The sequence below is a fragment of the Pan paniscus genome, chromosome 17, assembly GCF_029289425.2.
Source record: "Pan paniscus chromosome 17, NHGRI_mPanPan1-v2.0_pri, whole genome shotgun sequence".
NCBI classification, from domain to species: Eukaryota; Metazoa; Chordata; class Mammalia; order Primates; family Hominidae; genus Pan; species Pan paniscus.
Window position 1 is genome coordinate 63,140,341 of NC_073266.2, and position 17,201 is coordinate 63,157,541.

Sequence of the window (17,201 nt, forward strand, 5' to 3'; positions counted from 1 at the left end):
CAGGACCTATGAGCTCTGTGTGTGTCCCCAGTGGCAAGGGCATTGACCCTGGGCTACCTGTCCCAGTCACAATTCTGGACCCCTGCTCTGAGGGCTATATTTAGAGGAATTGTACCCCGACTTCCCTGCCAACCTAGAGACACGCACACCCTATCTCAGGACTTCACAGGAACTCATCCTAGTCTTCAAGTATCAGAGTCGTTCACCCATTTATTCATCCATATACTCAACAAATAACTATTATGAATCTCCATGAGCCAGACACTGAACCTGCGGCTACATCAGTAAACAAGACCATCCCAGACTCTGCCCTCAGGAAGCTAGCCAGTGAGTGGGGAAGCTCTATAAAGCAGACAGTTGCAAGATCCTGTAATTATGGTGAGAGGAAAGAGAAATATTTTGGGAGATGCATGCCAATGACTGTGGCATGAAATTTGACCTTTTCTCCATCAGGCAGTCGTAATGGAAGATGCTTACCCACCCCTGTCCTGGGGTAGGAGGGATAGCAGATGGGATGGCAGTGTCATTTAGAAAATTGCCTTCAAAATGTCTATTTTTATAATGTAGGCTATAGAAAGTACAGTTCCACACAGTGTTTTGTTATTTTGGCCTTTTGGACAAAGAAGTCGTATGTATACTGGTGTGGTATAGGAGAGAATTACTGCAGGGTCCCTGAATTTACAAAGATCAAGGAATTCAAGGTGGAAAAACCAGGGCATGGAACCCACCAAGAAAATGTTTCAAGAAGTCCCCTGAGACCCTGGGGTGGGGATTGCTCCTGCAATGCAGTGGGTGTCAGTCCTGTGAGTGGGCAGGATGCAGAGGCCTCTGGCTAAACCACACAAGGTGCTGCCAGACTCCCTGGGCTGGAGGAAGCCCTGCCCCTGTGCGTGCAAGCACCACCCTCCCGTGACATGTGATGATGTCTCATGGTAACTGATGGCCTCAAGGCACCCACCAAACCTATATGAAGCAACCAGCACCATGCAGAGGGTGGGACCTGATGGAGTGACTTGATGAAGTTTAATGGGAGGACAAGGCTTGGCCTAGAGTGTTGCCTTCCATTGGTGTGGCCCAGCATGCAACGGCACACTCCCTGCTGCCAGCTGGAATGCCACCATGACTCACTTGGGCTCACCATGGCATCTCCAAACAAGACATTGGAATTTGTAAACTGTCCCCACTCCAGGGGCTGAATTCATGCCTTTTCACCTAGTCTCAAGGACAGGGATGCTTTACAGCAGTGCTTTCCAAACAAATCCCCTGGGGACCTACTTAATGCAAATTCTGATTCTGAAGGTCTGGGTGGGACTGAGATGTTTCATTTCTAAACAAGTTCCAGGGGATGTCAATATTGCTGATCTGGGGACCACACTGTGAGTAGCAAGACCTGAAAACATTCACCAAAGTGAGTGAAATTTAACCTTCACTTCTCCTTCACAAGGAAGGATGATCGGCTCCACCATCTGGTGCTCACTCAGCAAGCATTTGTTGAGCCTAGGAACTGAGATAATGGTAACACCATTGGCGGAAATAATGAAGTCAGAGACAGGAACTGTTGTTTTAGGAGAAATAATAATAATTACCTTTGCTTGAATGCCTGTCCTGTTCTATGATCTTGTTTGATCCTTATATTTGGAAGGTAGATATTATTAATCTTCATTAATTTCATAGTGGAATTAGGCTCAAAAAGGTGAAGTGATTTTCCCTGAGGTGCCATTGCTGGCTGGAAATTGAACCTGGTCTATTAAACTCCAAAATCTACCTGATCCCACTGTGAAGCAGTTCCTTGTTCTAGAGAGTGGGGAATTAGCATTAAGTAGATTCAACATAGTGGTTCGCAACCTTGCCTGCATATTAGAATCACCAAGAAAACTTTAAACCCCCCCCACCCCAAACTAATTACAATAGACTCTCTAGGGGAGGGATGCTCTATCCACATTTTTTAAAGCTCTCCAGGTAATTCCAATGTGCAGACAAGCCTGAGAATCACTGAGTTAGCCCAACTCTTCTCCTAAGAAGTGAGCAATTGAGAAGCCAATAAATGAAATGGCAACCTTGTCAGAACTAGTATCTCTCCATTCCTTCTCCAGGACTGTTTCCAATAAACTGGCTAAACATAACATGCTGTAGTGGGATGAAGCAGAATGGGAAAGAAAGTAGGATACAGGAATTTGCCAAGGGAAAATACATAAGGAACTGAGAATCCAAGCCAACACTGGAGGCAACACACATTTAGGAGCTGAGGAGAAGATTCTGAAAGATAGAGAATTTCACCAAACTAAAATCCTTAACATCAAGAACAACATTTCTTCATTTAGGAATCCTCCTGTGTTTGGCATCTCTTACACGGTGGATGAGTGAACAGAGGAAACAAGAAAGGTGGTGTGGCTCTAATGGACAAGAAAGTTCAGAAGCCAAGTTGTGTAGGAAATGGGTGTCACATTGGGATTGAGGAAAGGCATAATAACAGGTGAGATGGCTTTACCCAGTGTGAATCTACTGAAGGAAGGACTATAAAAGTGAATGGCCTCCATGAGGAAGTCATATTGTAAGGTTTTCTGATTAGGATTAGGATGATTTTTAAATAACAGAATGGAATACACCAAGTAGAGAAATAAATGGAACAATCTGCTTGAAGCAAAAAAAAAAAAAAAAAAAAAAAAAAAAAAAAGGCTTGAGGCTACTCTAGGGACCATAATGCCATCTCTTGCCATAATCAAGAGAAAAGGCCAGAGCCCCCCACCATCTCCTCAAAGAGAAATCTTAGATAACAGAACAAAGTTCTGGGTACTCCACCAACCACCTGGGATGCCCCTGGGTAACTTCATCCTTCAAGGCTGTCATGGATGTCAAAATGAATTTCTCCTTATTAAAAATTGAGGATAAAAAGCTATTGAGGACCAACTGTGGTCTTCCCCTATAATCCCAGCATTTTTGGAGGCTGAGGTGAGAGGGTTGCTTGAGGCCAGGAGTTCAAGATCAGCCTGGGCAACCTAGCAAGACCCCTTGGTTACAAAAAATAAAAATAAAGCTATTGAGCAATTGGTTGTGAGACTTACATGGCAGCCAAGTCTCTCGGGGGTTCTGTAGACCCCAGGTTTTACAAAAGTGTGAGTCAGAAGGAGCCAAAATGCTAAGTGATGTTGGGCATTAAAAGTCCACATGGGGATATTGTTTTACTCATCATATCACAAGGTGTGTTTAAGTTTCTGCCTAGGATTTTCCATCTCACTCAACAATGTTTAATTCATTGTCCATGTTGATGTGGGTTTAATTGTGAGATCACAGACACTTGTCTTCAAAGATGACATCTCCTGAACCATGCCTTAGACACTCTTCTGTATGAAGGAAGGACATTTCCTCACCCATCCTCACTCCCCTGGCCCACTTTCAGACCTCCACTGACACTTTGGGACTGGCTGGCCGGCGTGCCAGTGTGTCATGCTGCTGGGGACTGGAAAGCTAAGTGACCTATCCAGGAATAAACTCTTTGACTTCCCTCACATCAGCACATCCTAGCCACCTCAGGCCACAGGACAAAACCAAACATTAGCCCCCAGTTTAAATATATCCCTTGGTCCAGGTGTTGGGAGAAAATAATCAGCAACCTCAGCTGAGTGAGAAAAAGACTGCAGGTAGGGAAAATGGATAAACAATGGGAAACCTGTGTCTCCTTGTGTATGCCCTATTTCTTCCCACATTGCTATTTCTCCAGGACCCACAATTGACACCCCAGTTGGGAGAAGGCTCCACTGGTCCCAAGAAGCTGAATTAAAAGCTGGCTTCTTCCAGTAGCAGAAACAAAGTCAATGCGAACACTTCTCCAACTAAGAGTTACAATAGTGTTGAGAGTCGCCATCTTTTGTTTAAAAGCAGGGGTTTGTGATTAATTAGGAACCCTCCTTTTAGTTCTATCACCATGTATTCATCTGAATCTTGAATGAGAAATGGAAAATTTTGTATTTTTCCAATGCTATACAGAAGGGATAATGGTGCTGTAATGCCTAGCTGATTTTTAAGTACTAATAAGAGATGTAGCATCCAAAATAAATAAATAAAGCCTTCTCTACTGGTTGTTAATCTTGCTTTTGAAGAAAACTTGGACTCGGGTTTATTCTTTAACAACAGGATACCATGTTAGAGGTACAGGGGATTCTCCTCTATGTCTATAGTATCCCTGCAAACTGCATTTCTTAGGCCAATGCTGTTATAGTGAGAGTTGCTAAGGCTGTGATCAGTTAAATCATAATACTCCAGTTTCCCAACTCAAGAAGTTGAGGATGCAGTGTTGTCCAGTTTCATGTCAACTAATGGAACAGGTCATTGAATAGTTTGTCCAGTTTGCCCTTAAGTTCCTTCTGCCTTTGCCCCACAACCCAGCCTCGGTGATACCAAGAGAAAAGAAAGTAGAGGCCAGGGGAATTGGAGGAGGGGTCAGGGTCAAAGGACTTTGAATCACTCTCCAGCTCTTGGCCGTCAATTGGTGTAAGGCAGGAGAATAGTAACAGGGAGGATTCCTAATAACCACAAAGGTCATTAAATCAGGCTGAGCGACAAAACTGTGCAGCTGGCAGATACTCAGTCTCCAGTTGAGACAAATGATGAGGAAGGGGCCTGAGCCAGCTGCCACCTCCCCAGCTCCAGAGAATAGTCGCACTTTAATACACCTGCCCCATCCCAGCCAGGCCCCTGGTGAGTAACTCAGATCCTGATCTATGCATGGGCGGTTTAATGTTACACATAATTTTCACCTCAAGAGTATGTAATTGGGCAGCACCCACACTCAGGAATTCTACAAGACATTCTCATGCTTCTCTGTCCCCTCACCCTCAACAAAGAGCATGGCAAGGACTGCAAGTCTGGAATACAACATTCCTTTGCAGTGTGTTCTGAGCCCACGGATGTTTTGGTTTGGCAAACCTTCAGACAAAAAGACAGCAGATCGATCTGGGTGCCCAGCGAGCCCCATTCACAATGGTGATGCCAGGCCATCCCACCTCCTCTTCCTGGCCCAATTATCAAATCGAACTCAACTTCCTAACCTTGGGGCCAGCATCCCCTTATCTTTTACAGTAAGAGAACAATCCGATGCATGTGGTTTACCCTTAGCAGGGGCCTAGGGAAACGCAGCCATGCCAGTCCCCACCCCTCATTTTTCCAACACTTTACTCTCCTTTTCATCTGAGCCTAAAGAGATTGAGATGATTCTCCTCCTACCTCTTTCCCTATTGTTCCTCACTGGGAAATGATTTTTTCTTTTAATCTTGAAGAAACAAAAGGTGCAAGCCTGGGAGGGAGGATGATGCCCCGAGTGGTGTAGTGGATGGGATTTGGCGCTCTCACCACCATGGCCCGGATTTGATTCCCGGTCAGGGAAGCCTTTCTTCTTGCCAGGCGTGGTGGCTCATGCCTGTACTCCCAGCACTTTGGGAGGCTGAGGCAGATGGATCACTTGAGGTCAGGAGTCTGAGACCAGCCTGGCCAACATAGTGAAACCCTGTCTCTGCTAAAAATACAAAATTAGCTGGGCATGGTGGTGCATGCCTGTAATCTTAGCTACTCAGGAGGCTGAAGCAGGAGAATCGCTTGAACCCAGGAGGTGGAGGTTGCGGTGAGCTGAGATCACACCACTGCACTCCAGCCTGGGCAAAAGAGCAAGACTCTGTCTAAAAAAAGAAAAGAAGAAAGAAGAAAGAGAAAGAAGAAAGAAGAAGAAAGAAGAAAGAAGGAAGAAGGAAGAAGGAAGAAGGAAGAAGGAAGAAGGAAGAAGGAAGAAGGAAGAAGGAAGAAGAAGAAGAAGAAAAAGAAACAAAAGCTGGCTTCTCAGTGTTCAAAAAAAATAAAAATGAAAATTTTTAAAAGCTCAAGGTATTGCTAGACAATATGGCTCCTTGCACAGACACACTAGCACCCCTTTTCTCAAGACATTTTAGTACCATCTTCAAGAACTTTGTTGCAATAAACACATAAATTTCTAGGACATTAATAGTGACCCCCTTAGACGTGGTGCATTTGTGCAGTGCACAACCTGCACACCTTTACGCATTGGCCCATGACACCAGAGACTACATTATGAGCCTTACACTGGTCTGATTTTAATTTAAAAGCTGGAAAGGTGACAGATGGGCATCTGATGAAAGTTGTAGGTAGGGATGGAGATTACATGGACCCTCTGCTTTGTGCAGGAGGAACAACATCTCTGGATGCTCCCAGCTATTGATCCCCATTTACTCCTAAAATGGATGGAATAATTTCAGGACTGAATTTAAGGGGAGCTAAAAACTTAGGGACCTCAGTGCCTCCTTTCATCACCCATCATTGTGTTTCCCCAGCAAGGGCAGGCAGTGGAGGTTTGAGTGAGACTTTTGCACTCTCTGCGCTGCCTTGGTCCTTGGCTTCACTCTAGGGAATGCCTACATCAAAGGGTCCCCTCCAAGTGTCGTTCTGGGAGTTTTGGCTCTCGTCTGGTACCTTTTTATCTGACTGTTTACCAAACCAAAGAACTCAGTAGGCTCAGAACTCACTGCAAAGGAACATTCTGTTCCAGACTTGCAGTCCTTGCCACTCTCTTCGTGGGGGGTGAGGGGACAGAAAAGTATGAGAATGTCTTGTAGAAGTCCTCAGTGTGGGCACTGCCCAATTACATAATCTTCAGGTGCCAATTATTTATAACATTAAACTGCCTATGCGTAGATCAATATCAAGCAGCAATCAAATGAAACAGTGTTATAATTTCTGATTAAAACAACACAAATTTAGAAATACCAACAAATGCAAGGTATTGTAGAAAAAATATGAAAATTGTGTTTTATCCATAGTTGCATTCTCCTTTCTCCATTTTGTCACCTAGTTCTTATGTCCTCTTACGTATATTTGATGAACTGCCTCAAAATCTTTCTGGAAAGAGAGGTCCATTATGAATGGAGAGAGCTATTGGATCCTGACTTCATCATCCGGTACCTTCCGGCCCAGATGGGACTGTGCATCGTAAGATATATTCTAAAAAATAAGACAGTACCAGAACTGTTGCAGAGCTAGGCGGCATGATTTCATGGCCAGTGAGGAATAGAGATGTAAACTGCTTTAAGTGCACAGAAGCCCACTGCGAAATCCAAATAGATTTGGGCAGAGTATGAGGAGGGGGAGGAGAGAGAAAACATTCTAGGGGCAGAAACTCCAAGAAGAAAGTCGAAGAGGAGAGCAGCTTTTTGTATGCTCATTTGTGATTGTTCCAGGCAGAGAGATGGAAGGTGCATTCACTTGGTATGGGAACAGAGAGGGGCACCCAAAGAGGAGATGCAAGGGAAAGACCAAGGAAAGACAATGTTAGGGCATACTCAGCAAATGACTCTCTGGAAATAATAAAGGAGCTACTGTAGAAAGAACAGAGAAAAGTTCATTGTATTGTGCAATTAGGCTGTTAAAAGCACCGAGAACACATGTATGCATGCAATGAGTGCCCAGTTGTCTACAGCAACAGGGTGGCAGCGGACCCTGGCATCTCAGAATCCTGCAGTATGAGAATTTGGCAAGCCCTGCATCAGAAAGCTATCTAGTTCACAGTTCTTGAATGAAGCAAATGGTTTCCTCTGTACTCATAACTGCACCCCTTCTGATGTCAAAGCAGGGAGAAGTTTGTCCCCTTATTCAAGCCAGGAGGAAGGTTCCATTTGGAAACCCCCAAGGTAAACCAGTGCCGATTGAGAGGGGCTGACATCAGAATGGGGGCACCTCTACATGTTCGGCACGGTGCTTTGAAGATGTCATCCCTCATCACAACTTTATAAAGGAAGAAAAGTTACCCCACTTTACACTGAGGAATCTGAGGCTCAGAAACTGTGAGCAACATGCCTAAGGTCATACAGCTTGTCAGAGAAAAGCTAGTATTCAAACTCAGGTTTATCTGACTTGGAAGTCCATGTGCCTTGTGCTGCCTTGTGCATACAATATGGCAAGGCTGTAATTTGTGGCCCCCACTTAAGGTGTGGCTTTACAGGGACCAGGAGAAAGGCCAGGGAGGGAGGATGGGTACAGAAAGAGGTGGTTTTTCCAAGGAGGTCTGAGATTCACTACACACCTTCAGCCCTGACCAGTGCGACTGAGGCAGAAGGCTCCATGGGTGTCATGTGGAGGCAGCTTCAGGATGAGGTCCATAAATATGCATCATGGCCAAGTTGAGTGAAGGAATTAATGAAAAGCAAACATACAGGCAGAAGTTGGAAATATTGGACAGCACTGGAGTGGCTAAAAGTACAAACTTTGAGTCAGACTTTGAGCAAGTTATTTAAACTCTGAGCCTCAGATTGCTCATCTACAAAATGGGGACAATAGTATAATATAGGAATTTTGCAAATGCTCTACCATTTGTGGCAGTTATTATTCTCATTACCATCATTAGCATGATTATTTCTATCAGGGACAGTGGCCCATTTGCATAAGGAAGTCATGGAGACACTAGTATGATTCCTTTCATTCCCAAAGCAGGCCACTTACACTGTCTCCAGAAGATTCATTTTTCTCCTTCAGGGAAACCCGAGGAGCTTATTTTCTCCTTATTTTACCAGGGAAAAAATGTTGGAAGGAGATTTGCCTGAACCTGGAAACTCTTATTATGAACCTAGACGTATACACACCCTACCTCAGCTGCTCGGGAGGCACTTGGAGGAAGGATGTCCCAAGCCGGCAAGAACCCTGTGGTCTGGCGGGTGTCCAGCGGGTGGAGCCAGAGAGCTCCCAGCCATGGGCCACCTGGCTGAAGGCTGATAAGTACTATCTGCACATCCAAGCAGGCAGGAGACCCAGATAAAAGACCTATGACATCTGCATGGCTGGCTGTGGGATTACATATATATATTACATATATATTTTCAAATATATGTATATATGTATATATATTACATATATACACACACATATATTATATATCTACACATATGTAATATATGTATATATGTATATTCATTATATGTATATATATACATATATACATGTATGTATGTAATATAGATGTATATATGTTACATATATACACACATATACATATATACACATATTTTTTTTTAAATTCTGCACACATAAAAGTAGATTTGAGTTAGATTTTTGCCATAACAGAACAAGCCACAAAATTGAAATTTAAAAAGAAGGGGGAAGGAGGAGATATTTTAATTCAGTTTTAGATTTCCCTGCTATAGAATGTTTGCTTCCTGACTTTTAAAGAGGCAGCAGAGTATGTCCAAGAATTCTCACCTGGGAAGACAGACATTGCAGGGAAACACTGATATTTTTGTTTTCTCCTCACTGGGAAAAAGGCAGCTGGCCTTCAGAAAACAACTTGCATTTACCTTATCTTCCCCACCCTCCCAACAGCCCCTCAGGCCCTTGCTGGAGTCTTACATCTGTGTAGAAGTTGTGCCAAGTCTAAGAAAATTTCACCCCAGGAGCAGTCGCTTAGCTTCCGAGTCCACACAGCAGTAACCTGCCCCATGGTTTTTAGTTTGACACTGTGTTGATCCTTTTCAGTTGTAAATCTTTCCAAAAATATGAGTAGGGGCCAGAGGAAACAGGAGAAGAAAAAGATGCATTTTAGTAGGATTATTGCTGGTCAAAGACCTCGGAATGCTGTGGAAACAGTGGCAAAGCAGTTGGTACTGTGTCAAGAACAGAGAGAGAGACATCGGGTACTGAAGCCAGGGGACCAGTTCCTTGGTGTTGCTTTGGCATTGATGCCTGAAGTGGGAGGAGAAAGCCGAGCCCACAAACACACAGAGCAGAGTGGGGCTCTGAGTATATAACTGTTAGGTGCCTCCCTCCAGCACCATCTCCTGAGAAGCACTCTCCCTTGTCGTGGAGGTGGGCAAATCTTTATCAGCCACTGCCTTCTGCTGCCAGGAAGCCAGCTAGAGTGGTGTAAGTACTCATCCTTATTTCTATTCATTTCCAACTATTCATCATTTGGGGCTTGTCTTCACGGTTCTAAGTTTTGCTCTTTTTCTTAATGAAGAAAATGTTTTATATCACCGGAATTGATCAGAAGCAGCAAAATCAGAGCTCTGGTAGACCAGAAAGCAATTTACCAAAGCCACAGGCTTCTTCCTGGAAGCTCAAAGGCATGCCTTTATTCGTGATTTCTGAAGCAAGGTGCGTGCAGCACCTGAGCTGATGTGGAAGAGGGTTTGCAGGGAGGTGTCCACCCAATGTGCTCAATGATTCTGAGTTAATCAACACTATTAGGAGTTTCAGGTTGTGTTCTTGAAATAATAATTCGGGCTGTGTTCTTGAAATAAGTTCGAGGCGAGTGTCTACAAGACTCAAAAGAAAAAAGTGGGCCACTGGGAATGGCCCTTTCCAGTGATGGATTTATGGACTCCTCTGTGTGTGCTGTCATGCTGAAGGGAATGTTCTTGTGCACCCATCGGGAGAACAAGTCAGTCACAACTGAAGCCACGAATTTGGCAGCTTCCTTGCAGCTGCACTCTCTGGAGTCTGGAATCAAGACTTCTGGGAGTAGTGTTTTCCAAGGAGGGAAGTGTTTTAACCAGGACACAGGAATATCTGACAGCATTTTATTTGTTTCCAATTACAGCTTTAAAGAAAACTGGGCATCTCCTGCTACTTAAAATCAAAAACTACCTAAAATAAAGATTATAGTAAGTACCAAATAAGTGTCAATGCTGAAAGTCTCTTTATTATGGTAGAGCATGAGTGTTTAAATGCTTTCTTCTATATCCATATCCAACACTTCATATTATTTTTAAAAGTAATAGCTGAAGCATGGAAAATTGAAGACTTCAGGTCTCTCCAATTGCACAAATTTCTAATACATGCTGGCAATAGAATGTATTTTATTTCGTGTAATAAAATAGAGGATATTAGTTGACCTGAAATCTTGATATTGCCTTGTATTAAAATGCTAAGCACTGCTTCATTTTACTAGTGATCTGGGGTATGAAAAGTGCTTTTTGACTTCTGCTGGAAAGCTCTTCAGGTGCAGCTTCCAGGATATTCTTGGGATGTTAACTTCAGCACACATAAGCCTTGCTGTAGATGTGTCAGCTTTGAGGCACAGGGAGACATTTGTTTGTCAGAGAGTAACTGCTTCTGGCAAGGGCATAGGGTGAAACTGGGGATAGCAGAGCTCTTTCTTTGTGGTTGTTCAACCCCCACCCCAAGATTAGTTCAAAGTGACCGTGAAGATAGTCTGTGCCCACCGCATCGCTAAGTCCTAGCCCTCTCTGAATACTCCAGCACACAGAAACTGCTGCTTCACTTGTTTGTTGACTTGAACCGAACCTTGGGTGGCATTAATGTGCCTGGCCCAAGACTGAAAAATTAAGAACCACCAGAGCTGACCTATTCCATAAGACCCACTCTGCCTGCCACGTACTGAGTGAATCTGGATGGTGCCCACTCTGATCCTTGGTTTTCTCTTCTATAAAATGAAGGCTTGAACTACATGGTCTCTAAAATCCTACCTAGCTCTCAAATTTCTCTTGGTTCCAGGCAAATATTGATGTTGAGCTCAAGGAAGGGGTTCTCCAAGGTGTGTGATTTTGGTGGTAGAGGAAAGGCCGGCGCCAGGCAGGGGCAGAAGGAGACGCTGTCTACACTGAGAAAATGTGATAACCCCTGCTTGTCTCTTTTTTCATTCTTCATTGTTTCTTATTTCTTTGTTTTTAGCTTTATATAACATGAGAGCCCTACCACTGGGTTTCTTAACCATTTGTTCTTTATCAAATAAAAATATTCATAATGCAACATGCAGGCACATCAGTGTGGTACAGAACTAGCCAGCTAGTTTACTATAGGTAAATATACACACATGCGTGCACACACACAATTTTTACCTGAGACATGTCAGAAGTGTTTCCTAAAATTGTGGATTTTTCTGAGTCATTCTGGTAAAGGGTAGGTTTTCAGGTTTTAGGCCAAGCCAGAAGAAGAAAGTAAAAACAGAATAAACAACAGGGGGAGAAAAAGAGAAATACCACACACACAACTGGAACTTCTGGTAAAAGAGTGATATTCTTGGATGCAATGGAAGTTTTAAAAAGGAAAAAGAAAATTTATAAAAAGCTGCCACATTTGTGGAATTCAACTAAAAACTGTTTATTATTAACAAAGTGATGTTCAAAATTTAAGAGTTCTTGGCCTGGCATGATGACTTATGCCTGTAATCCCAGTGTTTTGGGAGGCTAAGGTGGGAGGATCACTTGAGGCCAGGAATTCAAAACCAGCCTGGACAATACAATGAGACTTTGTCTCTAAAAAAAAATAAAATAAATTAAAATAAACACAGCTGGATGTGGTGGCACATGAAAAAAAAATACCATGTAGGAGTCTCTTAAAGGCGGCTTGTGAATGCTTACAAAGCGTGGCTAGTATCTTATTACAGAAAACAGAGCCCACATCATGCATCCTTCTTCTCACATTTCATAAACAAGGCCAAGGGAAACTGCTGTGGGGCAACCTGTTGCTTTGGTGTTGGTCCCCAAGATGCAGCCCTCACAATCTGCCCCCAAACGTGTCAGAACATGAACCCCCTCCTCTCCCTCTGGAAGAGGCAACCTCAGATCCAACAGCAGAGACACGCAGCAGAACAAAATCTGGGCATTGGTCCCTGTGTAGGATGGCTTCCCGTTATTTTTTTTTAAGCAAAGTAAATGAACATCAAATTTCCATAGTCAGCTGCTGTCTTTCTACCCACTGAGAGCTCTTTGGTGAAGGCAAAGTCCTCCTTCTCCATCAGCGGTCTCCCATGTGGGGCCACATCTTCCCTCACCAGGAACCCAGTGGGCGCGCTCCAGCCCCCCTCAGCTTGCCTTTTGCGTGGTCATTAGAGCTAGGGCACACGTCATGCTGATTCACATATTTTTGCCCTTTGTCATGTATTGAGAAAAAGTAAGGATGAATGGACGGTCTTTGATTGGCGGCGCTGGTGACGCCCGTCATGGTCCTGTTTGGAAGGACCCTTTTGGAACTAAAGCTGGTGAAGCAGCGCGCAGAGGCATCGCCCGGCTAAGCTTGGCCCTGGCAGATGGGTCGCAGGAACAGGTATGCTTCCTTCGTGCAGCCTCTGGCTCGGGGAACCTGGGAGCCTGCTCCAAACTCTGGTGTATCTTTTCTGGGCAGAGCCTGGGAAGTGGGGGTCGGCTGTGAGCTAAGCCAAAGGCACAGGGATCTTGGTCCAAAAAGCCCCATGGCGCTCACCTTTGTTTAGAGGCTGGACCATTGAGCTGAGAAGTTTTGACAGCCATGGAAAAGCTGGGGATAAGTCACCTGGGGTTTTACATTTACCCTGTGTCTATTTTATTAGAGTACCTTTTGCTTATTGTCCCTTCTTCTTAGTTGAAATTAATGGCCTGCTTCACTGGGGCTAAGATGTTTGAACATTAGCAGAAGGTCCTGGCTGCATAGTCTTGCCTTGTCTTCCCAGTTAGGATGTAAGGACTCTTAAAGTTCCCTAAGAAATGCAAATATTTTAGCATGGCAAAATTCTAGGCCAACTACAACTGTAAGTTTCGTATTTCTCCTAAGTGGTTCTCATGCCTGACTTCTGGAGCAAGTAGTCAGGTCTCCCAGGGGCTCTAGAAGGGTTCAGCTGTTCAGAATAAATGGTTCCTGGGGACTCTAAAATAGCAGCAACTGTCTGCTCGGGTCATGAGAAGACCCCTCTCTGCAGGACATCCTAGCCCTACAACCCATCCCAATTATGTTGAAATTAGATTCACAAATGGCAATAAGTCTTCTATATGTTGGGCTGTCGATTTGGAGAAAACTAGTTTAATCTTTACTTAACTTTGGGTGGCTCAACAGGAGACTCGGGCCGCTCAGGCTTTCAATCACGTCTGGCCAGTTCTATTATCAGGTTTCGAATCTGTATCTCCAAAATCTCTGAGGTGATGGGATATTTCAAGCCCTCTAAAATAAATAAATACATGCTGGGAATTTTGAGAACATGAATTTGCTTATTCTGAAATGGCCCATGTTTCTGCTTTGGGAGTTGATGGAAAATGCCACTTGAGTGTTTTCATTTGATGCTGCCACCTTAGGGTTTTATAGATTCAGTTCCAGAAACTCAAGGCATTTATCTCTTTGGGCTGCTTGTCCTTGCCTGAGCTGAAGCCTGATGCCTCCCGTAAGTTGGTATGGCTTTGAAAATGGTTCACTACAGCAGAGGCATGGGCTTATCAAGCAATATTTTCATCTATGAAATTTGATGAGGGAGATAATCTGAAAATAAATGACAGCCACCACTTAGATTATGAAATAGAAGTACTTTTTCATAAGTGCTTAATTATTCATACGGTTTTTTATCTTTAACTATGGAGCCAACTCAGCTCCATATGGACTTAATTTTGGTTCCTGACCTCCAAGATTCATTGCAAGACACACAGATGTTGGTATCTAACATTGCTTTACCGAGATAAAATGACCTTGGTCTGGAATGCATTGTATAAAAAGCTGCTTTTTTGTGTAACAATTAATAGTTTGGCATTGTTTAAAAAGCAGAATGGTTAGTTGGGCAGTGAGGTAATACAATTGAAATGTAATTGCTAGCAATAAATCAGTTACCCATATTGATTTCTTTACTGGGATTAATAGAAGCCAAAGCTAGAGTTCAATTTTTTTTAATAGGTATAACTTAGTATCTGTTCATTGCTATTTGTTGGCTATGGTAAATGGAACAATGATGGGGCCAGAAATATCCATGAGGACCATTTGATCACAGCCTGGCAACACAGAGAAGACAGGCTGGTTTCTCTATGTGGGCTTTCAGTGTTTCTTTGGTAGTGTCTTATGTGGCTGTGGCTTCAACATTCCACAATTATGCCTTCCAGGGTCTGATGATTTTGGTGTTTCCCTGCTTCCCAATTGACCTGGCTGTGCTGTTAGCTGTTCTTGCACACTCAAGGTGGTTTTGCCATTGGCTTCCTCCCTCAGCCTGCCTCTGAGATTATGCCACTGCTATTCTTTTTTATCCACCATCAGCACAATGAAATCATCATTTTTGTCTTCAAGGTACCAAATTCTGGTGATATTGGTGCTTTCTTGCAGATACTTATCATGAGAAGTGAATGGTCTCATAGTGAACACAGTCATGGTTACAGTGTTCATACGTTCCAGAGACATGTTTCCTATAATTATGCCCTGCACATTTTTCTATCATATAATCCTTAGATTAAAGCTCTTTGGTTTTCAACAGCTTTGTCCAATTCCATCTTTCCCAGTTTCTCTACCTTGATGAAATATCCTTCTTGCCTGGTTTTACATATTTAAATAACAAATTCCAAAAGTAAAGAGTATCTGAGGCAGTCACATGATATAAGGACAAATTCAAGCCATCTTGGACTTGCAGAGGGTGGGGAGACTGTGTCAACACACACAATTTTAAAAATTTCTTCCCTTTCAATCTTTTAAAAACAAAACTTTTTATAAAATAAAAATGTAATTTAAAAAGGCTACCTGTCTTGGCAAGTAGCTGATCAGCCTGCATTGGTGAGCAGGCCATTCCATAACCTAGTTTCTTGCTCCTTAATTGACAGCATGGAGCTAACGTACTTAATTTCAGCTCTTTCTAAGTGATTTGACTCATTCTGTTAACATTAACTGTTTTTCAGTCTTCTCAACTAGACTGAACTCCTTAAGTGCAAGAAATACATGCTTAGTAAATGTTTGTTGGACCAGACACTGCAACTTATGAAATTAAAGACCAGAACATTCTCATGGTAGCATTAGAGACACTGACGGCAAAGGTACTGTGGGATTTGGGTTTGGCTAATAAGCTCTGTGGTGGTGTTTCAGAAGGAAAATGGTGCTCTCTTAGTTCTATGGAACATAGTGGTCCAGATCTTCTACTGTAACCAGGCCCAAAGCTGGCTAATCTGGAGGGCTCTGCCTTAGGGATACTTATAAGCTCTGTCCTTCCCTCAAGGAGCCAGAGGAAGAGATAGCCATGGAGGACAGCCCCACTATGGTTAGAGTGGACAGCCCCACTATGGTTAGGGGTGAAAACCAGGTTTCGCCATATCAAGGGAGAAGGTGCTTCCCCAAAGCTCTTGGCTATGTCACCGGTGACATGAAAGAACTTGCCAACCAGCTTAAAGGTATTTATCCTTTCATATTTTGGAGAGACAGGAGAAATAGCTTTGGGGGAAATGGTTTCCTAGTACTTCTACTTATACCTTTAGTTATATTCTCCAACTTTTTATAGATCTCTTTGCTCACCATTTTTCTACTTTTTACCTTTTAACCTGCAAACCTCTCCATTTTTTTTTTCTTATGGAGACAGTAGCCAGGGCCCAGCTCATATTAGAAGGCACCTGGCTTCATCCTGTAGTTTCAGTACTTAAAACTTAAATTTATTCCTTTGGCTTCAGAATTTGTACTTATAAGCATGAAAATAAGTGCATTAGATGCTTTCAGGAGCTTAGATTCTAGGAGGGGCAGTGTGGGTTGAGCATACAGTAGATAGAGGCTTTCAGGGATCTGGGTGCCACTAAAGCAACAATGGGTTCAGAGAGAAATATTAAAGAAATATCAAAAATGTTTCACTTTCAGGAGGTTTTGCTGATTTTGCTCAGGGTGGGCCTGTGGTTGAAGAGTATCACTTGGCAGCTTCCTTAGCGCTGCTTTACCTCATCCCTTCCAGACAAACCCGTGGTGCTCCAGTTCATTGACTGGATTCTCCGGGGCATATCCCAAGTGGTGTTTGTCAACAACCCCATCAGTGGAATCCTGATTCTGGTAGGACTTCTTGTTCAGAACCCCTGGTGGGCTCTCACTGGCTGGCTGGGAACAGTGGTCTCCACTCTGATGGCCCTCTTGCTCAGCCAGGACAGGTAGGTGTACCCTTTCAAGCCTTCTCAGCTCCCTTCTAAGACACAGGGGCTGACCAGTTACTGTGGGCAACAGTGATAAAACCACATCCTTCCCAGGATAAACAACATTTAGTCCACAGAACTGTTTATATTTGTTTTTAGTCAGAGGTCAGGGAATCAGTTACAGTCTCTTGCTCTTGATATCTGAATAAGTGGCTGGTCTAAATGATGCCAGATTCTTGTGGCATTACGTGCTAACCAGAACTAAGCTACAAGTAATTCCCTGGAGAGGATCTGAAGGGATCTTCTTTAATGACTGATAAAATTATTTGTCATCAGCATTCTATTTGGGAAAAAGTGCATATGAATTCAGAAAAAGTT

The 17,201-nt window shown here is 43.3% G+C and overlaps 1 protein-coding gene across 5 annotated transcripts in view; it reads left to right on the forward strand.

Annotated features, from left to right (window-relative positions):
- The first annotated feature begins 9,742 nt into the window (after window positions 1-9,742).
- Window positions 9,743-17,201, forward strand: part of SLC14A1 (solute carrier family 14 member 1 (Kidd blood group)) — a 28,330-nt gene continuing 20,871 nt past the window's right edge. The window contains exons 1-5 of one of the 5 annotated variants that reach the window (XM_034943604.2): window positions 9,743-9,909; window positions 10,586-10,649; window positions 12,896-13,053; window positions 15,935-16,106; window positions 16,652-16,841. In XM_034943604.2, coding sequence (XP_034799495.1) covers window positions 12,907-13,053; window positions 15,935-16,106; window positions 16,652-16,841 — 509 coding nt within the window. In that variant the 5' untranslated portion in view covers window positions 9,743-9,909; window positions 10,586-10,649; window positions 12,896-12,906. The remainder of the gene's footprint in view (window positions 9,910-10,585; window positions 10,650-12,895; window positions 13,054-15,934; window positions 16,107-16,651; window positions 16,842-17,201) is intronic. The other 4 variants (XM_003830204.5, XM_008955635.4, XM_014342313.4 and 1 more) reach the window with 4 other exon arrangements.